The sequence below is a fragment of the Lycium barbarum genome, chromosome 11, assembly GCF_019175385.1.
Source record: "Lycium barbarum isolate Lr01 chromosome 11, ASM1917538v2, whole genome shotgun sequence".
NCBI classification, from domain to species: domain Eukaryota; kingdom Viridiplantae; phylum Streptophyta; class Magnoliopsida; order Solanales; family Solanaceae; genus Lycium; species Lycium barbarum.
This window is the reverse complement of record NC_083347.1, coordinates 32,804,874-32,832,470: the sequence shown is the minus strand read 5'-3', so window position 1 is coordinate 32,832,470 and position 27,597 is coordinate 32,804,874. Positions and strand designations below refer to the sequence as shown.

Genomic DNA, 27,597 nt, shown 5'->3' with positions numbered 1-27,597 from the left:
CCTCCATAACCTCCTATCTATGGTCATGTTCTCGATAAGCTAGATCTGCGCCATGTGCTGTCTAATCACCTCTCTCCAATAATTCTTTTGCCTACCTCTACCTTTCCTAAAACCGTCCATAACGAATCTCTCACACCTCTACACTGAGGCATCCGTGCTTCTCCTCTATTCATGTTCAACCATTTCAACCTCGCTTCTCGCATCTTATCCTCCACAGAGGTCACTCTTCATTTATATAATCCTACCTCTCTTAATATTTCCACACATCCATCGCAGCATCCTCATTTCCGCAACTTTCATCTTTTGAATGGGAGAGTTCTTGACTTTTAAAAGTTGCACCATACTCTTGAAATAAATTAAAAATAGCAGAAATTACAAAAATGCACCTCTAAATGTGAGATCCCCGTAAAAATTCCCCCCATTGTTTTGGTTATATCTAACTGACAATGTCGGGTAAATATTTGACGGAGACCAAAAGTGTTAACGTTTGACAAACTTAAAGGACCAAAACTGTTAAGTACAAACTTAAGGGACCATTTTGAACCTACCCTAAAACATAAGTGACCATTTTTATCATTTTCTCTCAAATTCTTAAACCAAAGGCTTCTTGTGCATCTCAAACTCAAAGATTGTTCTTGCTTTGAATTCACTTCACTATTTACCTAACACATCTCACTGATCCTGACCGCTACACTTCACCTTCCAAACTCATTCTTTTCTTTAACATTTCACTTCAAATACAACTATTACAATCTTTGCTACTACTACATTTTCATGCACACAACAAACATACCAACATTTCTCCCATCTCCAACTCAACATTCAATTTAGTATTTTTTTTTTTCACATTTCTACGCTATGGTTGAAACTAGATGGATCCCATCACTATTCTGTAATCACAAAACTCTGTTAACTGCTTTCTTGATCGCCTTTATATTTTCCGTTATATTATGGCAAAGGGATGTTGCTACCACCGGAATCTTGATTTTCCGGCGAGATTTTCCGGTGAGGCAAATGCCTAAACTCAGGCAAACGGCGTTTAACTTAACGGAGTTTGGTGGTGTTGGTGACGGCGTTACATTGAATACATTAGCGTTTGAAAGGGCAGTTCTGGCAATTTCAAAGCTTGGTAAGAAAGGTGGTGGACAGCTTAATGTGCCACCTGGATATTGGTTAACGGCACCGTTTAATCTTACTAGTCATATGACACTTTTCCTTGCTGAAGGTGCTGTTATATTGGGTATTGATGTAAGTACTACTCTTTGATCATCTGTTAATGTTTAAAAGTTGAAAACTTTGCATGCTCAACACTAAAAGTTAGCCTTTTTATTACTACCTGTCCCAATTTATGTGACACTTGTCGAAGCTAAACTGAATTAGATTAAACTTAATATTTTAAAATTAAAATTTAGATATTTAAAAACTAGACGAAAAGTGGTATAAGGAGTAAATCTCCCCATGTCAATACGACAAAATAATACATTTTAAAATGTTGGTCAAAGCTTACATAGTTTGAATCTCGATAAATAGAAAGTGTCACATAAATTGGAACAGAGGGAGTACTTTTCTTGTGTTGGTTTCTCTCATTTGACTGCTAATTGTTTATAGTTTCCTGTATGAAGTTTTGCTAATAGTGATAGACAAGCTTGCTACACATGATTTTGGATTATGGGGTTGTTGGGAACTGACAGATGACAGTGTGTAACTCTGTATGATATATATAGTGGATGTGTCAACAGTTTCCTGTCTTGAGTTGTAGATGGAAATCTAGGAGAGCTATTCTTAGTGGATCTATGCTCAAATTTTTTTCTCTAATACATCAACCAAACACCTGTAAAACATTATTGTTGGCTATGTTGTGCTGACTCTTCAAAATCCTTGCCGCACCCGTGTCAACACGATATGGGTGTGGGGTCCACACTGGATTTGGTCAACTCGTCTTGGGTACTTTGACTACATCTATGGCGGAGAAGGATAGATTGATTGGGTATTTGATTTGATTTTGTAGGTTTATGTCACATATATATATATATATATATATATATATATATATAGTTATATGAAGTATGAGAATGCTATGCTATTTCAAGAGATATGAATAAAATATTAGGTGTTTATAAAGAAATAAATTTTATTAGCTTTAGTTAAATACCTATAGTTAATCGAACTATATACTTTATATGTCATAATGTACATTTGTTGGCCGTATCCCAGCACCTGTATCCGCACTCGGATTCATACCCCCCAATCCTAAAGGTTATGTGATGACGAGTCCGATTTCTAGATCCACGCCCGAGTCTGAGCAACAACGATTGTTGGTTACCTTGCATTAGAACATTTATGATGCTTGATAGGATCTCTAAGTTTCTAATTGTGGTGTGCTTTCCACCTTCATTGTTATGTACTTTCTATGTTGGTGGCAAAATACCATATATTCCTCTCACCTTAATATGTGTAGAACTATTTTGTAGTACAGATTACCTTCCAATGCAGCTTAGCTTGTTGCATCTTCCTTAAATCATCATGAATTTCTTTTTTCCTTGTTGATGGGTATCAGCTTTTTTATAGTAGATGGACTTTCTTCTGAGGATTTTCAAAAAAAAAAAAAAAAAAAAAAAAAAAAAAATAGTACTTAGATGGACTTTCCACTAGGAGCAGATTTATTATTAAACAAATTACATGTCAAATCATGTTTAAGTATTGGTATCATCAGTTCACAGTTTCAGTTGTTTGACATACCCTTGATATATTATGTTGACATAGAAACAGTACTTGATTAAGATATCCCTTAAAATTTCTTGCTTTGCTTGAACATGAGATGAGACAAATACTTAGTAGCTCAGTTGGTTGGCTACCTGAACTTATCTTGTTGGTGAGGGTTCGAATCCCCACGTTGTAATACCCTCCCCCATTTCCCCTTCCCCTATGTAATAAAAAAATTTGAAAAAAAAAAAAGAAAGTCATTTGGCTTTCCATTTGCCTTTGATTTATATTCTTCAACTTCTGATTCTACTCTGTTTTCCAATTTATTTGCTGTCCTTGGTGTGGTTAGTAGGTTTAGGAACTATTACAACCACAAATTCATTGGTCTCTGTCTCTAACTAAAACCTCTAGCAGGAGAACAAAGGAAGATAACACACTTTAGTTCTCGTTGAAGCTTAGCGTGTTAAAGGTTAAACTTAAGATTGGAGCTAATTTCAGAAAATCTGAAGTTTAATGATCAAAATTAAATGCAAATGGATTTTATTTTCATAAAGAAAATGCAAATGGAATATAAAGCCACAGACTCTTTTGTTTATTGTAAAAGATTTTCGAAAACCACAAATCCCTTAGCAAACTTGTACTTCTGATTTATTTATAACTGATTAAGTACTTGAAAGAAAAAAGCAACAAATGAGAAGTCTTATAATTGGTCTAACTTTATAGAAGAGTAGATGGAGTCCCTACTCCCTAGAGAAGAATAGATGGAGTCCTAGAGTCGAATTAATAATCAATAGAAATTTCCAACTCTCTTTGTCCCATTATATGTCTTACTTGTACTATTTGGTCTGCCGAAATAGATAACTTTCCTAAATAAGGAACTATTTTCTAAAAAGGAAAATCTTAAAACATCCTATATTCTTCTCATAATGTTTGAGACCATCCCATTATATAATATCTTTATGATTATTTGATTTTAAGTAATATACACCATCGGTGTTAATAATCCATCTTTACCTGTTGTAGCATGCAACATATCTTATTTTCAAGGTTTCAAATCCCACATTTTAAGGAAACTTACCTGTACATATCCTTTGAACAACCTGACAATGTAAAAAATTATTTATTCTGACACTATATAAAACTTAAACTCTCATTATTTTTAATGGTGCTCGATCAACTTAAGCGCACCTTTGCTTTTCCTCCGGGTACCTGTATCCTCTCCCACCAATACATGTACCGTGAAACTCTACCATCACAACTTTGACAAATAAAAAGATATCACCTAACATCACGTGCTTCTTTAATAAATCAAAATAAAATTCTGATATGATTTTATCTTATCTAACAAACTAACTTTTCAACTGATCCGTTCGTCCCATTTTGTGAGACACCACTTGGAGTTTAAGATGATAATTAGGATTGTATGTTATACAGCTAGTAGCGTCAACAATTAAACGTAAGTGTTCAAACTTAGTTTAATAGGGAAACATCTCAATAAAACTTAATTTCATTTAGTTAAATAATTTGGAATTCTTGAGCTGTGGAAGTTGTACAAAATTATAATTTTATCGAATGCTGTCAAACATATTTGAGTTGCCTCCGGACAGAAGGCACCATGTAAATTAGACTAGAGAGTGTATTATTTGAACATTTTTAACACAAATCAAATTAATTCTTAAATTGGCGTCGAACCAAATGCACTCACATATAATGGGATGGGGAGGGTACAATGCATCTACAAAAAGTTTTGTTGAACCTGCTTATGTTTTGTATTCTTCAAGAATATAAAAATTTTATGTATAGCCCCTCGCTGATGAAGTACTAACAACACATATTTCCAGCTCTTATGTTTTGACTCAAATTAGGGCTAATTTAATAGGATGCAGTATATTGTGAAACATATCATAATTGGACTAGAGCTCTGTAGCATGAAAAGGAAAAACAGGACTAATAGGATAGGACAGATGGAATATAATCCCATTTGGACTGGAGACTGTAGCTTAAAAACTTCTGAATAGTACCTCAATTGTGAACATTAACTGCTTTTCCAACCATTTATTGAGTTAATGGACCTGCATTATCTGCATGACGTGTCAACATGGACCTGTTTCTCTACTTTAGCCGTTGGCTCAGTTCATCTATTTTTTAATAATATCTAGTTCACTTAATTGCTGGTTGTTTCTCCTCATTCTTTATCTTCAATGCCTAGGTGGTGCAGGGAGAGTGATCTATATCTGATTTATGATTCCATAGGTTTTCTTTTTTGGCGTTCAATTGTAGTTCACCTCTTTTTAGTATTCTCTATATGTACTAACTGCTGGTTGTTTCTCCTCATTCTTGCTCTTCAATGCCTATGAGTTACATGGTTTTCGATCTTGCTTTCATTTATGATTCCGTATGATCTTGCTATCAATCTGAGCTTTTGTCAACTCCTCTTTTTTTTTAGATAAGCTTTTGTCAACTCCTTGTGATATGTTATCCAAAATTAGGTGGATTAAGTGATCTAAGAAGTGAGTTTACTTGCAGCTTTTGCCTGCACTGACTATGTATTATGACTCATGAATGGAATAAGACGTGATCTTTTTCATTGCTAAGTCCAAATTAAAAGGATATGATAATGTCAAATTTCCAGTGCATATGTGTGTTGCCTCTCTTCATTTCCTTGCCCCCTCCAGTTATTACTGCCTAGAGTTTTTAATTCCTGTTGGTATGGTTGGTTTCAGATGGGTCCATATCAAAACAAAAAAGGTTGGTTTCAGATGGGAGGGTTCTGTAGGAGGTTTAAATTTTTAAGTAACTGGAAATTGTAGCTGGTCTTGAATGATGCTTTTCATATCAAAATAACATAGAGGTACTTCATCAAAAAATAGCATAGAGGTAAGGCATGCATCAGGTAGCTGGGCAGCAGATAGTTTCTCAAGTATGTGATCTGGGCAGATAGGCAGACTGTATCTTTTCCTACTAAGATCACCATGTATCTGTGAGTCATGTTCCCGGTGCCTTTAACAGTTTGTTTTTGTTTTTTCTTGTTCTATTTTTTGCTCTTTTTTATTTTATTTTATTTTATGAGTGTTTAGTTTTTGGGATTATCGTGAGAGTAAACTTTGTCTACTTTGATGGCTCTATTTTGTTTCAAAAACCAAAACACAAAAATGTGTTTGGACATGAAAAGAGAAAAATTTGTGGAAGATGCCAAAACATTTTGTTATTGAAGACAAACAGGGCTTAGTCCTGCAAAATGTTTTTTCTGCCTCAATGACCTTCCTATAAATAGGTCTATCTCCGGCCTTGAGTACCATTATTACAGTGGAGATCATTAGATACATCTATTTAACGAGGGAAGGAAGTAGCTATTTGCGTATAGACTACGAAAAGGCATGGAGCTATTTGCCTTTTTTGAAACCAAGGTTATGCCTTTGGGTAAAAGTTCCCTGCTTATGTCAACTCAAGGTATATTAGTGATTGGCTTGGTGGCGGCCTAAGCATTTTGATTGAAAGGCGGGTGATAATTTACCACTGATATTATTGGCTGTAGAGTATCACCTTAATCTGCTCAAAATATTTGATTTTGTATGTCAAACATATCAATCATTTGGCTCGCTGCCAATGTGGTTTTAAGAAAACGATGGTAAATAGCGAAATCACAGACTGCCTTGGGAAAAGCTCTTCTCTTCCATCTATAGAATGGTCGTACTCTGAAGCTCTTCCAGATTGTCATTTTCTTGAGATCTTCTAGACTCATTACTTACTTCTCGCAAAATAATTTATATTTTGAACATGTACCATTTGAAACTCTTTGGATCTTTTGGCTATTTTATCAAACCTCGATTGTTCCATTACCAAAGGTGAACCTCCATTACATGATCTCCATTATGTTCTTTTGACTAGTGACATTTAACAGAAAGGTGGTTTATATTTGTCCTACTACATAGACAACCCCCTAACTAGTCATGATTTTTCATTTAGTCACCTCAACTAAAGGTGTGACCTATTAGACACTTGACCTACAATCAGCCAACAAAAGAAGTGCATGTACATCATACACTACTGACGTGTCACCATTACGACTCAAAAAATGACAACTCACACTAAAATTAAGAAAAAAATAGACACCATGAAAAGAAGTGCTTCTTCTTCCCCTTTCCTCTAAGGAAGCTCCGGCGGACTTCATTGCAGGGAGCTCTCTCCAGCGTGCCATAATGGGTAGGAGCCACATACAAAAAAGCAAGTAATACTGTAACAGGAATCAACAATGATGGTCTTTACCAAAAAAAAAAACAGGAATCAACAATGATGGTCACGATGCTTAAATCAGACTCAGATCCTTTGCAGTGGTTCAACTGCATCAGTTAGTGAGAATAAAATCCATGAGTTAAATTAGTTATAACCACAATATTTGTAATTTGAGACCAGTATAAGAAAAGGGAACATGGGGGCAATGGTGGAGTAGGAAAGTTCATTTGCCTATTAGTGTAAGAAAAAAACCTATTATAAGGAGGGCAATAGCATCACCTTTTAGTGAACTATGGCTATTAAATTTGTCTTTTGTTGCAACTATAAAGAAAATGAATGGTCCCGGGCACTATAGCAACAACAACAACCCTGTGAAATCCCACAACGTGGGGTCTGGGGAGGGTAGAGTGTACGCAGACCTTATTCCTACCAAGGTAGGACGGTTGTTTCCGAAAGATCCTCGGCTCAATAAAAAGCATAAAAAGAGGTCAGATAAGGCTAAGATTCAAAGCGATATGGAAATGCAAATAACGAATGCGACACAGATAAAATAGGATAATCAAAGCACAGGAAATAACAGATAATAGCAGAAATCAGAGCACAAGAAATTATACTGCAATAATGCGACTACTAATAAGGAACCCGAATCTGGGTCCTCCAAACCCTCCTATCTAAGGTCATGTCCTCGGTAAGCTGTAACTGCGCCATGTCGTGTCTAATTACCTCTCCCTAATACTTCTTCGGGCTACCCCTACCTCGTCTGAAACCATCCATGGCCAACCTCTCACACCTCCGCACTGGGGCATCTGTGTCTCTCTTCTTCACATGCTCAAACCATCTCAATCTCGCTTCCCGCATCTTGTCTTCCACCGAGGCCACTCCCACCTTGTCCCGAATATCCTCATTCTTAATCCTGTCACTCCTGGTGTGGCCACACATCCATCTCAACATTCTCATCTCGGCAACTTTCATGAACGTGAGAGATCTTCACTGGCCAACACTCCGCCCCATACAATATAGTCGGTCTAACCACCACTTTGTAGAACTTGCCCTTAAGTTGTGGTGGCACCTTCTTGTCACATAGCACTCCGGAAGCGAGCCTCCATTTCATCCACCCTGCCCCAATACGATGTGTGACATCATCGTCAATCTCCCCGCTGCCTTGCATAATAAACCCAAGATACTTGAAACTACTTTCTTCTGGATGGCCTGGGTACCAAGCCTCACTTCCAAGCCAGCCTCTTGAGGCATTTTTGAGATTCGAGCTATTTGGCTGATGATATTTCGATGAGACCTTTGTGGGGGAGGAGATGAGCTAATTGGAGATTTTCTTTTGGTTTGAAGTTGCCCAGTTGACCGGAGACACCTTTTTTTCCAGTTACCTCTTTGCTGAAAATTGATTGGCAGATTTATGGTCAAAATGAGCAGATTTTGCGCAAAATGTTGATACAGCAAAAATATGTCTATATGACATTAACCCAAAACAATCCAAATACCCTATAAACCTATACTTCTTGGCCATAGGTGTAGTTAAAGCACTCAAGTTATGTTGAGTAACTCATTGCGGATCCCATACCCAAACCAAATCGTGTCGGATCAACGCGGGTGCGACAAGGATTTTGAACGATCTAAGCAACATAGATGTCCCACTTTTTATTTTGTCCATGCAGGGAGAACGTACACTTTCTTGGAAAGTATTATCCATGAAAAAATTCTCGTAGCGCCTTTTTATCTTTGCCAGTTCAACTTTTTCTGTCCATTCTAAAAAGTAAAATTTGGCCTGCCATGCTACCGACTAATATTAAGCATTTTACAGTTTGCAACTCTAATACTAATACTGTGCAGAGTTAAACAAAAGGGATCTAAGTCCTAATGAAGGAACTGCAATTTTTGTCTATATGGTGGCATTTTCTGTTATTTTACAATTAGAGACATGTATTCATCGAGCAAAAGAGCTTGATAACTTTTTCATACTGACCATCATTTTGCGTCTTTCTCCTTACTGAAGCTATATCTAATTTTACTTTCTTTCAAGTGGCTGAGCTTGTGATATTTCTGTTTGTATCTGTGATGCTCAACAGGATCAGAAGTACTGGCCTCTTATGCCTCCCTTGCCTTCATATGGATATGGGAGAGAGCATAAAGGACCACGCTATGGAAGTTTAATCCATGGCCAGAACCTCAGAGATGTTGTAATCACAGGTTAGCGACTTGTTTCTGAACGTTTATAACTGTCACACTGACCCTGTAACCTCACCCGAAAGAGCAAGTATTTTGCAATGCGAAGTTCCCATAGTTTCCAAGTTGTTGAAAATAGTCATGTATTTCTATTTAGTATTAGTTATATTATCATCAATTCTATTGCTAGTGACTAAATCCACTGAGAAGTATTGGAATGAAACGGGTCCAAATGGAGCGGAACAGCTATTGAGGATTCACACAGCCAACCCGAATTAGCTTGGATTGAGGAGGTGTTGTTGCTGCTTTTTTGTGTGGAATGGTTGTTTTTCAAATGACTGAATCATTCAGATCGATCATGTGGCAGTCCATGTGCCATGTTATAATTTTTCTACAGGAGGTGTCCGTGGCTGGTGCTCAAATTACGGATATTCCATCTGCTGAAGAAAATTCTTTTTGCATTAAGGAGTTGTTGGCTCATTAATGAGGGAGACACAGGGAGAAGCAGTTGATCCAAAATGTTTCAGGATCAAATGAAGTGATGATACTTAACTCCAGAATCTATTTGTCATATTCAACAAATAAAATTTATTCACTTTATGTCTGGTTATAAAATTAATTTTTTTCTTCACACATATATCAATATTCTATATCAGATCTATTTCATGTTTGCATAAAGGTTCAGCAGTGAAATAGGCGATGCGATCATAGATGAACTTTGCCTACAGCGTGCACGACGCAATTGTTTATAGATTTTGAATAGTGAAGTATTTTAAAATTGTTGTTGAAGTATGAAGTGAACCAACTCAATCTGATTATGTGACATATTTCTGGTAACAGGGCATAATGGTACCATTAATGGGCAGGGTCTTACATGGTGGAAGAAGTACAGGCAGAGACTTCTTAACAACACCAGAGGGCCGCTTGTCCAGATTATGTGGTCTAGTGACATAGTGATCTCTAATATAACATTGCGTGATTCTCCCTTTTGGACGCTCCATCCATATGACTGCAAGAATGTAACAATTACGAATGTCACAATTCTGGCACCCATCTTTGACGCTCCGAATACTGATGGCATAGATCCAGGTGAATGTTCAATATGTCATTATTGCAAACAATAGAAAACCTTGAGTTAGTTACCACTTTTTCTATATGAGCCAGCTGTGAATAATTACATATTAAGACTAAATTTTATTGATTTCTTGTTGAACTGTCTGATTGTTTAATGAAATCAATAATAAGCAAGCTAAAATATCTGAAAATAATTTGCTTAACCTTAAAGGTGATTTTGGCTTTTTTTTTTTTTTTTTTTGGTTTATCAATTCACAAGGAATGAGAATTGAGTTCTGAGATTTTAATATGCCAAAATTCTTGCCAGCCTGCTGAACTGCAATGCTTCTTAGGCTGATATCATTCTAAAAGACGTTGATACACTATATGCACTTCTTTATTGTTTTCTTATTCCCCTCTTTCTCAGTATGAGTTTGTGATGTTTTAGTATGGTGTGGACAGATTCATGTGAAGATATGTTGATCGAGGACTGTTACATCAGTGTTGGTGATGATGGCATTGCAATAAAGAGTGGTTGGGATCAGTTTGGAATTTCATATGGACGGCCTTCAACAAATATAGTCATCCGAAATCTTGTAGTTCGTTCAATGGTCAGGTGAGTTTTCCATGTGGACTTACATTTGTTTTCATGGCCTGGATGTTTGTGTGCACCTATGAAATTTCTTGCATGGAAAATGTTCATTGCCGTTGATATTGTTAGCCTGCTGATAATTAGTAACTTTGGTTTGAAGATGTGCAACTTTTGTTTGAGCAACACCATTTACATTACATGTCACTCACCATGGTTGAACAATATGCAGTGCGGGGATATCGATAGGAAGTGAGATGTCTGGTGGGGTGTCAAATGTCACTGTGGAAAACGTCCATGTCTGGAACTCAAGGCGTGCTGTTCGCATCAAAACAGCAGCTGGTAGAGGAGGATACGTACGAAACATAGCATACAGGAACTTGACATTTGAAAATGTTAGGGTGGGGATCGTCATCAAGACAGATTACAACGAACATCCTGATGGGGAATTTGATCCCAAAGCCGTACCAGTACTAGAGGACATAACCTATGTGTCAGTCCACGGTGAGGGAGTTCGTGTGCCCGTTCGTATCCACGGAAATTCTGAAATTCCAGTGAGAAATGTTACTTTCAGAGATATGTCTATTGGGATAACATACAAGAAGAAACACATATTCCAGTGTTCTCACGTTCAAGGTCGTGTAATAGGTACTGTCTACCCCGCCCCGTGTGAGAACCTTGACCTATATGACGAGCAAGGACATCTGATCCGACGTTCTGACTCTCAGAATGCATCGGACATAGATTACGACTTCTGAAATGGTTTCGGATATCCACATTTTCGAGGGCCAATTTTCCCAGTGGCGAGCTTCTGTTTTGTATGTCTATATTGAATAGTTATTGAATGGAAGGGCGAGATGCTTACAATATTCATGTTCAGTCAACTACTCTTGCACATTCATTTTCTAGTTTTTTTTCTTTTTTCTTTTTATATACCTGTAACATTCCTTTTCTTTTACGTTGTACATAGAAGAATGAAGTCAGCTTATGTATTGAAAATTTCCAACAACTATTACAGTTGTAAGAAATATGAAAGCAGCTTCAAGTTTCAATTTTTTATGAGACAATGATTTGGGTCAGCAGAGACCAACATGTTCCTCATAACGCGCTTTCTCATAGCTATGTATTTTATACAATAATTGACTCAGCGTTAGATTCTTTTTATCATTCGACATGAAAGGAAAAATAGGCCCCTAAACTTGCCGCTAAAGTCCAAGTGGAGTCGGGCTAAAAGTCAAGTTGGAACAAAAAGGAAATGGAAAAGAGATGCAGAATTTTTAGTACAACTTGTGTCGTAATTTTAAACAAACTTGTTCATAGTTCGGGCGGATTATCATGACTTTTGTTGAATATTTTAGTGCAATGTCATCATTCATGTCACATTTTTTGTTATTTTCTTAAAAAACACCCTTTAATTAGACAGTTGTATCTTATTAGGACTAAAGAAATATTTAAATCACAAGTTATATGTTTTGTATGAAGACTTTATTGAAATAACCCGAAAAGCTCTAGAAACCAAAAAATCAGAGATTGAAAACCCGAATTTCGTTAGTTTGGTTTGGTTTATAAATTTAAAATCCCGACATAATTAGTTTGATTTGGTATTTGAACAACCCGGACCAACCCGACCTATGTACGCCCCTACTTTCAATTTTAAAAAAAAATCATATAAGCGTATAGACTAAATTCTTTATCGTGGGTCAGATAGCATCTATCTCAAAAGGACTCCAATTTTTATCCTCATATCTGAGTCTTTTTTCAAACCGATGAAGCTATTAAACAATCGATCATGAAAATTTAAGAAATTTTAATTTCAACCTTATTGAGTTATGTGTTATGAAAATTGATCTTAGAAATATATTAACATAAAAAAATACTAAAATAAATTACATGTCTAAGTTCCATATATCTAGTAGTAATTAAGTACTATTAAATATTTACTCTTTTTGTTCCAAATTTTAGAAGCTTACAATAAAGGATTTTTCGAACTGTTGAGAGTTATAATTCAAGGGGTAACGGAAACAAACCACAGTTAAAGTATGAAACTAGCAAAAACGTGATAATTTAGGCGGGTTTTAGCATTAACACATTTGTATACGGTAAAAACCTGGTATATGTTAAACCGGTGGGACCGAAGGCCGAGGGAAGAAAGGGACAAAAACGTGCATGAAGGCTCCCATTCTGAACCGGGAAAACGCTTGGACCGGAGCAAAGGAAGGGCGTCATTTGGTCCGGTTCTTCCATGACCGGTTGTTCGAGGCCGTATGTCCGTTTGGTCGTGGCCGGTGGTCCGGGAGACCCGTTGCGCGGTTGTCACGCGTCGATGGCGTCCTGCTGTGTTCAACTGCCAATCGTACGGTTGTCAGACCGTACGATCTACCTAATCCAACCTAATCCAACTCAGAACTTTTTCTTTATTCTATTATTTTTTTATGTTGTATGAAGCCCATGGGGCAACACTATAAATAGGGGGCATTGTCCTCCTTTTAGAGGGTTGGCTTCTACATTACCAAGAACTCTTGTAATAGCAAAATATACAAATCTCCCTCTCAATATATCAGATTCGATCTATATTTATTGTGCTTAATTCTTACGTTTCCTAAATCAAATACCGTTTATGTATTAATAGATACACGAGTACATAGCAAACCATTGATCATCAATTGCTCCTTTATAGCATATTCATATGTTTCTTCTTTCTATCAAATAAGTACAAGATATAGCCACATGTCTTATACCTCACTTACAATTTTAATTGATTATCCAAATCCGGGGTAAACAGTTTGGCGCCCACCGTGGGGCTAGGATAATAGTGGTCTTTTATTTTGATCTCTACCTTACCCATCTAAATAAAAAACACCTTCTGTTCGTGTCTGAAAAAACGGACTAAATGGCTGACAGTGGGCAATCTGGTCACGTCAACAACAACGAAATCGTGGCTGAAAACGAAGGAAGCGGTCCACGAGGACCACCAAACCCCGCTGATCCTAACCCCGTTAATTCGAGGGAGGGCCTCAACCGTCAAAACACCGTGGACCAGGAGAATGCCACCTTACCGACCACTGATCCTCTAAATACCCACAATTCTGTTACTTTGTCCCGGGCACAGGACCGGAAAGAACCGGGAACACCTAATGATAATATTGACTTACGTTTAATTTTTGAAATGTTGCAGGAGCAGAGAGCGGCGATTGCCGAATAGGGAATCGCAATAGCCCGGTTGCAAAACGGAGGGGATACAACGACCCCGAAAAAAACGAGCGGTGTTGCTGAACCCAGAAGGGAGGAGGCACGCGTTTTCGAGAGCAATGGATCCGGAGTTGGCTCTTCCACCGAGGTTCTGAAAATGCTCGAGACTTTGGCAAAGCGGGTAGACTCGACCGAAAAGAGGGTCGAAACATACAACTCTCGGGTGGATCAAATACCGAGGGCTCCGCCTTTACTGAAGGGGCCGGATTCGAAGAGGTACATCCAAAGGCCTTTTCCTCCGAGTGCAGCCCCGAAATTAATCCCGAAGAGGTTTAAAATGCCGGATATCCAGAAATATGACAGCACAACGGACCCGCACGAACACGTGACCTCATATACATGCGCCATAAAAGGCAATGATATGGAGGAGGACGAAATTGAATCGGTATTGCTGAAAAAGTTCAGGGAAACCTTGTCAAAAGGAGCATTGACATGGTACGATCATCTGCCCGAACATTCGATCACTTCTTTCGAAATGCTCGTTGATGCCTTCATTAAAGTTCACGCCGGTGCCAAAAAGGTGCAGGCTCGTAAGGCCGATATTTTCCGTATAACCCAAAGAGACGATGAGTTATTGCGTGAATTCGTCAACCGATTCCAAAGGGAACGGATGGAACTCCCCCCAGTTCCAGAAGCATGGGCGGCACAAGCTTTCACAAAGGGGCTCAATGTTCAAAGTTCAACAGCTTCAAAAGAAAGCTTGCTGGAATACGAGGCTGTGACATGGGCTGATGTCCATAACCGATACGAGTCGAAGATTCGGGTGGAGGATGATCAATTCGAGCTCCCCCCGGGGCCAATAAATGTGAATAAAAGCTTTGAGAAACCAAGGAAGGGTTACGAAACAAAGGCCGAATCGTTGAAGGAAAGGTATCGACCATACTCCCATTCGGAGAAGCAAAGTTTTAGGTCGGAAAAATCAAGGGTGAGCCCAAGCCATTTCTCCGGTCGGGGTAGTAATCGTGTCGAGCGCCCATCGAACAGCTGGGGTCTCTCATTCAGGAGCAATGCCGGAAGCTCTGCCGGCAACAAGGACTCACCAAAGATATCGGAGTACAACTTCAACGTCAGTACCTCGGGTCTCATCTCAGCCGTCGGTCGTGTCCCGGATGTAAGATGGCCGAGACCTCTAAGGTCAGATCCGGGCCAACGGGACCCGAGCATGGTGTGTGAATACCATGGAACCCATGGTCACAGAACCGAGGATTGTCGCCAGTTGAGAGAGGAGGTAGCCCGGTTACTAAAGAATGGTCATCTCCGAGAACTGCTGAGTGAACGAGCCAAAAGTCACTACAAGGAAAGGGAGGCTCATCGAAGGGCCGAGCCGGTAGAACCCCATCATACAATCAACATTATAGTTGGGGGTATCGATGCCCCTCGGGGGCCGGTAATGAAACGGGCCAAGGTTTCTGTTGTTCGTGAGAAGCGCAGCCGAGATCATTTACCCGAGGGTTCTATCTCTTTCAGCAACGAGGACGCAGAGAGCATCATTCAACCACACAATGATGCATTGGTAATTTCTGTACTTATCTTTAAAACTAAGGTTAAACGTATTTTGATTGACCCAGGTAGCTCAGCCAACATCATCCGGTGGAGAGTGGTCGAACAGCTAGGGCTGCTCGATCAGATCGTACCGGTAGCCCGGGTACTCAGCAGGTTCAACATGGCGAGCGAAACCACAAAGGGAGAGATCTCATTGCCCGTAAACGTCGATGGCACCATTCAGCAAACGGTGTTCTATGTGATCGAAGGGGACATGAAGTATAACGCATTACTGGGCAGACCCTGGATACATAGCATGAGTGTCGTGCCCTCAACACTACATCAGCTGCTGAAATTCCCCACCTCGGAAGGGATAAAAACCATCTGAGGTGAACAACCCGCTGCAAGGGAGATGTTCGCAGTTGAGGAAGCAACACCTCGGCCCAAAGAATCGGCTCAGAAGGAGGAATATCTAACCGAAAGAGAGGACACCAAATAGCAATCAAAGCACACCGGGTCGGATCCGGGGTATGAAGGGGATGATTTCGATGTACCCAGATCGTTTGTCATGCCGGATGACTCGGATGCGACCAAGTCGACTGTAGAGGAGATGGAGTAGATCATCCTGTTCGAGTACCTACCGGACAGAAAGGTATACCTGGGCACGGGGCTTACCCCGGAGCTCAGGATCAAGCTAATTGAATTTCTTCGAGCTAACGCAGATTGCTTCGCATGGTCCCATATAGATATGACAGGTATATCACCGGAAGTAGCAACTCACAAGCTCAGCTTGGACGAGAAGTTTTCCCCGGTAAAGCAGAAGAGAAGGCCCATGGCAGAAGCAAAACACGCCTTCGTAAAAGACGAGGTAACAAAGCTTTTAAAAATAGGTTCTATCCAGGAGGTAAAGTACCCGGATTGGCTTGCTAACGTGGTAGTGGTGCCCAAGAAAGGTAATAAATTTCGAATGTGTGTTGATTACAAGGATTTAAATAAAGCATGCCCGAAGGATTCGTTTCCATTGCCTCACATCGATAGAATGATCGATGCGACGGCCGGGCATGAGATGTTGGTTTTCTCGATGCTTACTCCTGGTATAACCAAATTCGGATGCACTCGGAGGATCAAGAGAAAACGTCTTTCATTACCCGGTATAGGACTTACTGTTATAATGTAATGCCTTTTGGCCTAAAAAATGCTGGTGCAACTTACCAACGCCTAGTTAATGGATGTTCGAAGAACAAATAGGAAAAACAATAGAAGTTTATATTGACGATATGGTTGTTAAGTCCCTGGAAACATAGGGCCATTTAAAGCATTTGCAGGAAACCTTCGATGTGCTCCGCAAGTATAACATGAAGCTTAACCCGGAAAAATGCGCCTTCGGCATCCGGTCCGGTAAATTTTTGGGTTTCATGGTGTCAAATCGGGGTATTGAAATCAACCTGAACATAATCAAGGCCATCGAGGATATCGAAGTAGTGAATAACGTCAAAGGAGTACAGAGGCTCACCGGAAGGATAGCGGATTTGAGTCGCTTCATATCGAGGTCCTCGGACAAGAGCCATCGTTTTTTCTCCTTACTAAGGAAGAAGAACGACTTCGCTTGGACGCCGGAGTGCCAAAAAGCTTTACAAGAATTGAAGAGGTACTTGTCTAGCCCCCCGCTGCTGCAAACACCGAAGGCGGACGAGCCGCTTTTTCTCGACCTTGCTGTCTCCGAAGTAGCGGTAAGTGGCGTTCTGGTCCGAGAAGAATCAGGTACACAATTCCCTATCTATTACGTGAGTAGAACTTTGGGGGATGCGGAGACCCGTTATCCCCATTTGGAAAAATTGACATTGGCATTGGTAAGCGCTTCCAGAAAGCTCAAGCCCTACTTTCAATGCCATCCGATATGTGTAGTAACAACTTACCCTCTAAAAAACATCATGCATAAACCGGAATTATCGGGTAGATTAACTAAATGGGCTGTAGAAATTAGCGGGTATGATATCGAGTACAAACCTCGAACGGCCATCAAGTCCCAGATCTTGGCCGACTTCGTGGCAGATTTTGCCCCGGCTATGGTCCCCGAGGTCGAGAAAAAGCTTCTGCTGGCCTCGGGAAAGGCCTCGGGCATTTGGTTGCTGCATACGGACGGGGCCTCGAACCTCAAAGGTTCCGGGCTAGGAATCATCCTTAGAACCCCGGCCAGTGATGCCGTTCGACAGTCTATTAGAACTGCTAAATTGACTAACAATGAAGCCGAGTATGAGGCTATGATTGCAGGTTTGGAATTGGCCCGAAGTATGGGGGCTGAAATAATATTATAGGCAAAGTGCGATTCGCTTTAGGTCATAAACCAGGTGAACGACGTCTTCGAGGTCAAGGACGAACGGATGCAGAGGTATCTTGAAAAAATCCAAGTGATACTACATCGATTTAAAGAATGGACCATACCGTACATACCGAGGGAGCAGAACAGCGAAGCCGATGCATTAGCAAATTTGGGATCCTCGGTTGAAGGGGAGGAAATCAACCCCGGGACAACGGTGCACTTGTTAAACACGGCGATAGAGAACGGACTCGCCGAAATAAACATGATGGGTTTAACTTGGGATTGGCACAACAAGTACATCGACTACTTGCGTGATGTGAAGCTCCGGAATGACCCAAAAGAATCACGGTCATTAAGGACCAAAGCTGCGCGTTTTTGCTTGGTAGACGGCCAATTGTATCGGCGGTCTTTCTTCGGACCCCTGGCCAAGTGTTTGGGTCCCGGAGAGACGGAGTATGTGATGAGAGGGGTGCACGAGGGAACCTGCGGCAATCACTCCGGTGCTGATGCTCTGGTCCGAAAGATTATCAGGGCCGGGTACTATTGGAACCGGATGGAGGAAGACTCAAAGAATTTTGTCCGTAAATGCGACGGGTGTCAGAGGCATGCTCCGATGATTCATCAGCCCGGGGAGTTGTTGCATTCGGTGGTGTCGCCCTGGCCTTTCATGAAGTGGGGGATGGACATCGTCGGTCCATTACCATGGGCACCAGGTAAAGCTCGTTTTATTTTGTTTATGACTGATTATTTCTCCAAATGGGTTGAAGCGCAGGCCTTTGAAAAAATCAGAGAAAAGGAGGTCATTGACTTCATATGGGATCACGTCATCTGTCGTTTCGGCATCCCCGCTGAGATAACTTGCGATGACGAGCCCCAGTTCGTGGGTGGAAAAGTCAACAAATTCCTCGAAGGGTTGAAGATCAAGAAAGTTGTATCAACTCTGTATCACCCGTGTGCGAACGGACAAGCGGAATCCACGAACAAGACAATAATCCAAAATCTGAGGAAAAGACTCGAAGCGTCAAAGCATCATTGGAGAGAAATATTGTCGGAGGTAGTATGGGCCTACAGAACTACTTCGAAATCAAGCACGGGGGAAACTCCTTTCTCGTTGGTCTACGGGGCTGAAGCCCTTATCCCCATGGAAGTCGGTGAACCGACCCTCCGGTTCCAATATACAGTCGAGGAGTCAAACGAGGAGGCCATGGCCGTCAGACTCGACCTCACGGATGAACTCCGCGAAAAGGCGTTGGTCCGTATCGCATCCCAGAAACAAAGGGTGGAAAGGTACTACAATCGGAGAGCCAATTTTCGTCATTTCCAAGTTGGGGACTTGGTGCTCCGAAAAGTTACCTTGAACACCAAGAATCCCAACGAAGGAAAACTGGGTCCGAACTGGGATGGACCTTACAAGATAACCGAGGTAACGGGTAAAGGATCATACCAGTTGGAGTCCATGGACGGGCAACGGTTGCGCAATAATTGGAATGTGGCTCATCTGAAAAGATATTATTGCTGAGGTAAAAACACCCCATGTTTTCTATCTTGACCTTTCCTTTTTTGCAGGAAGTCGAGTACCAGGCAAGGAAAAGAACCTAAATATGAAAACACGTGTTGCACTCTTTTCCTTAGTGCGATTTTGTCCCAAAATGGGTTTTCCGACAAGGTTTTTAATGAGACAACAAGTACAACGTGTTACTTGATAAAGATAAAGGACAAACGTCCGGATTCTCGGGGTCACACCCAACGAATGGGGACTTAATAGCACTCACCCGATCTTGCAGCTCGGCTAAGAGCTAGGGGACTATCACACCCACTCCGGAGGCCGCCCTCAACAAACAAAACCGGGCAAAAAATGTTAGGTTTCGATGTAAGGACCAAACGATCAAAATGAATCGTGTCCATCGAGTGTTTGCTACGGCAAAAGCAAGGCCGGACCTTCTGTTATAGGTTTCGGTGTAAGGACCAAACGATCAAAATGAATTGTGTCCATTTAGTACTTGTTACGGCAAGAGCAGAAGGAAACAAAATTCTCATGTATACAAACACTTTGCAATGCAAAATTATCGAAAGTTTGGATAGATATATCTCGGTTATCTTCCTGTTAAAAGACTTTACCCCGGTGATAACCGCCGTATTTCGGCACTACTTCATTCACACACCCTATACCGGGCACTATGGTCGAAATCCGACAAGGTCATAGCGAACCGAGCCAAAATCGTTAAAAAAATCGACTAAGGCAACGAGGTCACAACGATCCGAGCTGAAATTTTTTAACCTCCCCAACTGGGGACTGTTACGTCAAAATTCAGCCAAGGCTGAGATTCGGGTGCCCGAAAGAATACCGGCCCTAAAATATTACCGAAAAATACCGGCCCCAAGGAAATGCCTATCGTGATTCGGAGGCGTCTGAATTTACAAAGCATTAGGTAAGTCCTACGGGCACAGTGTACTAATGACTACGAGTCAGCTTGTCCTTAAAACGGACCAACAATTCGGGCGAAAATAATAGCGAACATTCAAACGAAGAAACAAGAAAGATGCATTTTTCATTCATACAAGGGGTGTTTTTACATCAAAAAATCAAAGTCCTACAAAGGCAAAAAATAAAATAACAAAAGGCTAAGTACAGGCCCAAATCTATCCGGAATGGCTGGAGCTGGAGTGCTCGGACACTGTCCGCTCGGAGTCATCAGAGTCAGAACCGAGGGCACCCTTTTCCTCTTCCTCGATTATTTTAGCCTCGAGAATAAGGGCCGGCAGATCCGTAAACTCGTGCTCGGCTTGCTCAAGGGTGATCCTCCGAGACTTCCGTTTTTCATATTCAGCGGCAATGGTAGTATGAGCCTCGACGGCCTCGTTGCTCTTCAAAGTTTCATCCAAATCGGCCTCGGCCTGGGCTAACTTCGCCGCTAGAGCATCCCGAGCCTCTCCAAGAACATTCTGCATTTGGATGGCCGATTGAAGCTCGGCTTGGAGAGTGTCATTTGCATCGGCCGTCTCCTTAAGCTCATTTTTTAGATTGTCACACATCTGGGCCCTGCTCTCCGCCTTCTCCTCAAACACCCTTGCACGCTCTTGGTATCGGGCACGCTCTGATTCGAGCAGCCGATTCGTATCAGCCAGGCTCGTAGCGTCCGATTACACAAAATCTAGCTCACCCCGGAGTTGGGAGAAGGTGGTTTCGAGCTCACCGAGCCTCGAAGAAATTTGAGCGTTGTCTTGGCTAAGGCCGATCTTGTCAGCTTCGAGACTCCGATTATATTCAGTCATCGCGGCCAGCTCACTCTTTAACTGACGGTTTTTGGCCTTCACTGCGGCAAGCTCGGGTCGGAGATTGGAAAGAGCGACTGCTCGGTTTAACTCCTCCTCCTCCTCCTGAAGAAGGTGCAGATATTTCTCCATTTCCCGGCCCTAGGCATCCAGTTGACCACTAAGATCGTCCATCTCTTGCTGGGCGCGGATGAAGGCTTCGTTGACGAGCACCACACTCTGCAAATGAAGCAAGTTAAAAACTTGAACAAAACAAGGCTACAATTCTCAGTGGAGTTATGCAAGGACGGCTAAAAAATCTTACCCGGTTGCCCGCATGCATATCCTCGTTAATGAGACACTGCCAAGAGACCCCGGTCATCTTCCGCTTGTCCGAATCCGAGACAAGAGGCCGCAGATAGCTCGCCACACCCACCGGGCGAGAAAGAAAGCTGCAGTCCTCGAGGACAATGACCATAACCGATTTTGTTCTCCTCGGCTCCACGCTTGGGGCCGGAAAGATACTCACCAAGCTGTCCCTGGCCCCAGATTCGAAGGTCCGGCTGGCCGACCTCGTGGCCCGAGAGATCGGGAGATGCCCGAATCCTGCAGCTTCGCCGGTAGCGGGAGGAGTGCCCAAGAACATATCCTCAAATTCGTCAGGCCTCGGAGCCGGAGTAGAGGAACTTGGAGCAGCCTCAGTATCTTCAGCAAAGGTCGGGGGCTCAGTAGTTGCAGCAGGCTCATGCTCGGGCGTCAGATGAACGTCAATGGGGACTTCGATCTCCGGGACCGGCTCAGTCCTTTGACCGGCTTCAGCAGCGGCCGCCTCCCCGGGCCTTCTTGTCCTTTGTAGGGGCACTTCTTCGGAAGAAGTTTCACTTGAAATGTCGACGAAATCAATCGACCTTAGAGGAGCCGGGGAAAGAATTTCTTCCGCACCTGTGTGTGAAACTGGAACTAAAAGTCCTTCACCAACAGAAGGAAGGGGTGGAACGGCGACAGCCTCCTCCGGGATCAGAGCCACGGGAGGATCGGCATTGACTCTCCGAATAATAATGTCGGGCTCTGTTTCATCCCGTAAGGTCCGAGTGACGCTCCTCACCCTCTTCTTCGACTTTTGCCCTTTGTCCGAGGGCCTTTTCCTCTTGGCAGCAGCAGCAGCAAGGGTACGAGATGCACCCGCTGAGTAAAACTCGGGTACTAACATTGTGGGTTCGGCTGCCGAGCCTTTGGGTAAACCTGAAAGTCAAAAACATAATGAATACGGATAGTAGAAGGTGCAGTGAACACAGGAAGAAGCAAAATACTACCGTGGTTCTGGGCGACCCATCGGCCACGTGACAGGTGGTCCCACGTCTGGTTATCGCAGAAATGTTGGCTAAGAAGTGCAGTGACCCATTCGCTCAGGTTCTGGATGACCGGAGGAATATACCCATTGGCTTATATGAATAAGAAAAACGGTGAGAAAGTGGGATCAAAATTTGACGAAACATACAGAAGCAATCACTTAAGGGTTCAGACTTACGCTTGTTGTTCCACTTCTCCGGGAAGGGCATATAACTGGCCGGAATGATGTCCTCGGTCCTCACCCTGACATATCACTACAACCAGCCCCTGTCTCTGTCCTCGTCCATTTTTGAGAAAAATGGATTCCGGCTACGCTTGGCAAGTTTTATTACGCCACCCCGGAACAACCTCGGGGAGTATAAGCGTATCAGGTGGGCCAGCGTGAGCTCCTTTTCGGCATTGTTGGCCAACAGCCGGAGGCACGCTACGACCCTCCAAACGATCAGACCAATCTATGCCAAGGTCACATCATAGGTCCGGCACATGTCCAGGATGACCGGATCAATCGGAGGGTTGAGCTTAAGGGTGAAAGGGTAAGTATAGACATACAAGTAGCCCTCCCGATGGTCGGTGACTGACTCATCGGGCCCAGGGGCGAAAACTCGGACCGGACGATTGCCCCATCCACAGTCAGACCGGACCAGATCAAGTTTATCCTCGGTAATGGAGGAGGGGTATCGTCTCACATCATACCCTCTGTCGGACACCGAGGAAGGTTTTTCGACCTCTAAGTCTTTGTTGAAATTGGTTTTGGCCGGTATAATGTCCGAGGCCGCGGGCTCAAAGGAGCCATTTGTCTTACAAGGGGAAGTAGCCTCGGTCCCCGGAGACGAAACTGAGGGAATGTCATGGGAAATGGTTTCAGATATCTGAAATTGTGAAAAAGAGAAGTTGAGTGGATTCGAAAAAGGAGTTAAAAAAGGAAACAAGGGAACAGGCGATATAGGAAGTATCAGAAGATGAGAAGCATCAATGAACAATAACAGAATAGTGTAAGAGAGGGGCAAAGTTGCTTCCTTTCGCGTAGAGTAAACGATGAATCAACAATAAATTTGGAATAGAGGATGAACAGCTGTGATGAAGATGAAGAAATGCAGCAAAGAGTGAAAATGAAGAAGGAATGGTTCGTAAAAGTGTTAGAATGAAGAGGTAAAAGGGCCTTATATAGGTAAGGGCTGTGACGGTTACGATTCCCCAGCCAACCGGGGAGCGCCACGTGCCCCATAATTAATGAGGAATGACTTGAAACGACGTGCGTGCGGCGGTTGTCAGAGCAGACCATCCGGGACGAGACACGTGGCCGATGGCAGAAGAACGTGGCGCAACTATTCCCGCCAAAAACGAAAAGATAACGACGGACAAAGGGAGTCATCGGTTTAGTGATTCATCCACTCCCCGTCGCTCCGACAAATCTACGATCCAGGAAGTGTGGGGACTATCTGTATACGGTAAAAACCAGGTATATGTTAAACCGGTGGGACCGAAGGCCGAGGGAAGAAAGGGGCAAGAACGTGCATGAAGGCTCCCATTCTGAACCGAGGAAACGCTTGGACCGGAGCAAAGGAAGGGCGTCATTTGGTCTGGTTCTTCCATGACCGGTTGTTCGAGGCCGTATGTCCGTTTGGTCGTGGCCGGTGGTCCGGGAGACCCGTTGCGCGGTTGCCACGCGTCGATGGCGTCCTGCTGTGTTCAACTGCTAATCGTACGGTTGTCAGACCGTACGGTCTACCTAATCCAACTCAAAACTTTTTTTTTATTCTATTATTTTTTATGTTGTATGAAGCCCATGGGGCAACACTATAAATAGGGGGGGGGGGGGGGCATTGTCCTCCTTTTAGAGGGTTGGCTTCTACATTACCAAGAACTCTTGTAATAGCAAAATATACAAATCTCCCTCTCAATATATCATATTCGATCTATATTTATTGTGCTTAATTCTTACGTTTCCTAAATCAAATACCGTTTATGTATTAATAGATACACGAGCACATAGCAAACCATTGATCATCAATTGCTCCTTCATAGCATATTCATATGTTTCTTCTCTCTATCAAATAAGTACAAGATATAGCCACATATCCTATACCTCACTTACAATTTTAATTGATTATCCAAATCCGGGGTAAACAACGTTGACATTTCTTTAGTAAGTTTATCCTTTTTTATCATTCCAATTACTATATTTGAAAATCAAAATATAACGTTTTGTGTTATGTAAAACCAGGGTTATGCATATTGATCATTTTGAAATGTATTTTCTCCTTTGCTAGATCTGCAACCCTATTTCGAGCATTCAAATATCATAAGTTTTTCGTCCATATTCAGGAACATATAAACAGACCACTAAAAATCCTATTAAAATTGAATGGAGTACTTACCTTTTACCAAGAATATTCTGACACTACAAGCCACACATTTTAAAGTATTGTGTACTTGATTACTTTTATTTTGATTTTTCGGCTTCTAGTTAGCAGCTAATTGACCCGTTCGTTTATAATTAGGTAGTGAACTACCTATATGAAAGATTATAGTATATGTAATTAGAAGAATGTATTGAAACAATTGTGCTATGATTCATTGTACTGTGGAAGTCAAAACTTCCAAGAAGTTAGGCAGGATATACAAAATTTGAAAATTGAGAAGGTCAAGTACGACTTTCTAAGACATTACTGATAGTATCTTATACAATGATTCAATTTTCATGTCTCTCTTTTGATTCTTCTTTTCATATATTCTCTTTCCATGATATCAAGTAATAGGATTTTTTAAAGGGACCTTAATTTTTTAGGTAAGCGCGGTTAAAAAAAAAAAATATTCACCCTCCTAGCTGTAAGCATTTGTAGCCATTGTGGTTATACTCAATATATAACGAGTGTATATAATCTACAGACTTTTTTTTTTCATCCTACAGACTGATTAATGATTATACAGAGACTATAGTGGTTAAAATCTGTTAAAAAAATTCATTTCGTTATGGGCTTTGTTAACCAAACCCTCTCCAACCACATAAACTTGCCCTTCTACATTTGTAAATTGACAATAAGGCCGTTAGACAAAGCAAAGGACACAATAAGCTAAATATAATAAAGAAATGTAAATTTAGGTGAGAGGTCACTGTTAGAACATCTTCCAGGAAAAATCTTCAATAATTTTCAAAGGATGTATGTGCCAAAATCTTAATTTAATTAACAAGTCAATAATGGGACCTAAAACCATGGCCTCATTCAACACGTGCTCACATTATTAATCGGCATTTATATATAGAAAAGGATATGATATAACACTCCTATTATGATTCCTTTTCTTGTTTTCGTGTGTCTTTTGGTTATATTTTACTGATTCAACACGGCAATTATGCTAATAATTTAATAGTAACATACATGAATTATTATTCATGCATGTGGGTGGGACACCAGTCGGTACTAAACTATTAAACCTATTTTAAGCTTTATTAAAAGAACAATTAATTAATAGGCATAAGAAGTTGTTAAAGGAGTCAATAACTATTCATCGTGAAGAGCTTTTCTTATTTTAGAACTTTACATTTAGGTGCGTCGTTCGTTTAAATTTGTGCTATTCTTTATCTTAGTTAAATGTGTAAAAGGTTGGAAGCAAAAATTGACAGTATATGAGGCCTACACTAGTACGTACAATCCTTTCTCCTTTCTCTAAGCAAAGTAAGCATGCGAGAGGAAAGAAGGTAACATGATAAGTAGGTAATATGATTATTGAATGGTGACTAGCGCATTTCCCATCATACCTAAAAATTAAAGTCCCAAGTATATTATGTGGAACATGCCTAAAAGTAGAAATAATAATCTAATGGTTGTTAATTTGATGAAAAATGCTGGTGCAGTTTGCCGCGTTCACGAGATGCGTGTGAGTTTAATAGTCTATTTGTCGAGCTTTTAAAATTTATTTAGTTTATAAATGTTTTTTATTGAAAGTAATTTTCGGAAAAGTACTTTAGAATAATAATATTTTGCATTTATCTAATCAATTTAAAAAACGCTTTTGCTAATATTGAACATCTATTTATGCTTAGCCAAGTTTCAAAAGTGTCTTGAGAAAAAATTACTTTGCTATTACTCAAAACACTTATTTTTTTCTAATTAAAGATTTGATCAAACACCTCACCTCTAAAAAATAAGCATCACTTTTTGCTTTGCAGAAGCTTGACCAAACAAGCTACAAATATCGTATCTGAATAAGATCGAAAGGTTTTAGTTAGTTTTGACACATCACTTAAAACACTAGAGGAGAGGTGAATATAGTGTCTTGATAAATTTTTGGCCTAGTAACATTTTGCCTACGTACCACACAACCTGTGTTGATCTGAAGTGCAAGGAACTGATTATTTGTACTGATTCAACCTACTCTTATAGTAAACAAAGTAAAGAAATAAGTAACATAGAGAATCTCAATTTGCATATGGTGTTGTACATGTTTGACCAAACTGTTAAGTATTTTACAAATAGGTGTTAATGGAAAATAGTCCTTTGTGCCTTCTCATGGAAAAGGCTTCACACCTCTTCATTTTTTTACTTTGTTGGCTATAAATATTTGGTCATTTCCATCAGATTTGACTTACGAAAAATCTGATTATCTTCTTCCTTCTTTCTGCACTTCAAATATATTCTGTGTAATTTTTTGTCGCCTGTTGCATTCGCCGTTCACCGGAGTTTGAGATACTACAAAGTTGGTGAGTTAACTCGTTCTATCCTGAAAGGATATATTCCATAACCTCGGGTACATTTAGGGGAATAATTTCCTTAAGGATAATGAATTCAATGGGCTCTCGAATCATTCCTTTTACATTTATTTTTCAAATTCTGTTTAAGTGATTATCGAATACAGATTAACAACACAAACACACTTTAAAAGTCGGAGATTGTAGTTTTATGGTGATGATTGTGAGATGTTGGTGGTGAAGAAAATACTAATTAGAATACTATCTGCATCAACTGGATACTTTTCTCATTGATTCAATGTCAGGACCCAAACCGGAGGGCCATGACGGGCACCTGGGCCATACCTGTCGAGCACCGCTAATCATACTTTCATATGCTAAAAAAGGGATGAGCCTGAAAAGACATACTATATGACTATGCTGGACAAAAACTGTGTAAGCCGACAAGGCCATCATGAAATACTATACGACAAAAATATAGGTCGACCATACAACGTC

At 41.0% G+C, this 27,597-nt stretch overlaps 1 protein-coding gene across 1 annotated transcript; it reads left to right on the top strand.

Annotated features, from left to right (window-relative positions):
• Window positions 1-626: 626 nt before the first annotated feature.
• LOC132617283 (probable polygalacturonase) lies at window positions 627-11,808 on the top strand. The gene is made up of 5 exons (XM_060332253.1): window positions 627-1,248; window positions 9,018-9,138; window positions 9,955-10,203; window positions 10,630-10,783; window positions 10,989-11,808. The coding sequence occupies exons 1-5, from the start codon at window positions 859-861 to the stop codon at window positions 11,512-11,514; spliced, it is 1,440 nt and encodes a 479-aa protein (XP_060188236.1). The 5' UTR covers window positions 627-858; the 3' UTR covers window positions 11,515-11,808.
• Window positions 11,809-27,597: the final 15,789 nt, after the last annotated feature.

Coding starts and splice junctions, on each gene's coding strand:
- LOC132617283 (XM_060332253.1), top strand. CDS start 859: ATGGTTGAAACTAGATGGATCCCATCACTATTCTGTAATCACAAAACT. Junction 9,139..9,954: donor CAGAGATGTTGTAATCACAG/GTTAGCGACTTG, acceptor TTCTGGTAACAG/GGCATAATGGTACCATTAAT. Junction 10,204..10,629: donor TACTGATGGCATAGATCCAG/GTGAATGTTCAA, acceptor TGGTGTGGACAG/ATTCATGTGAAGATATGTTG.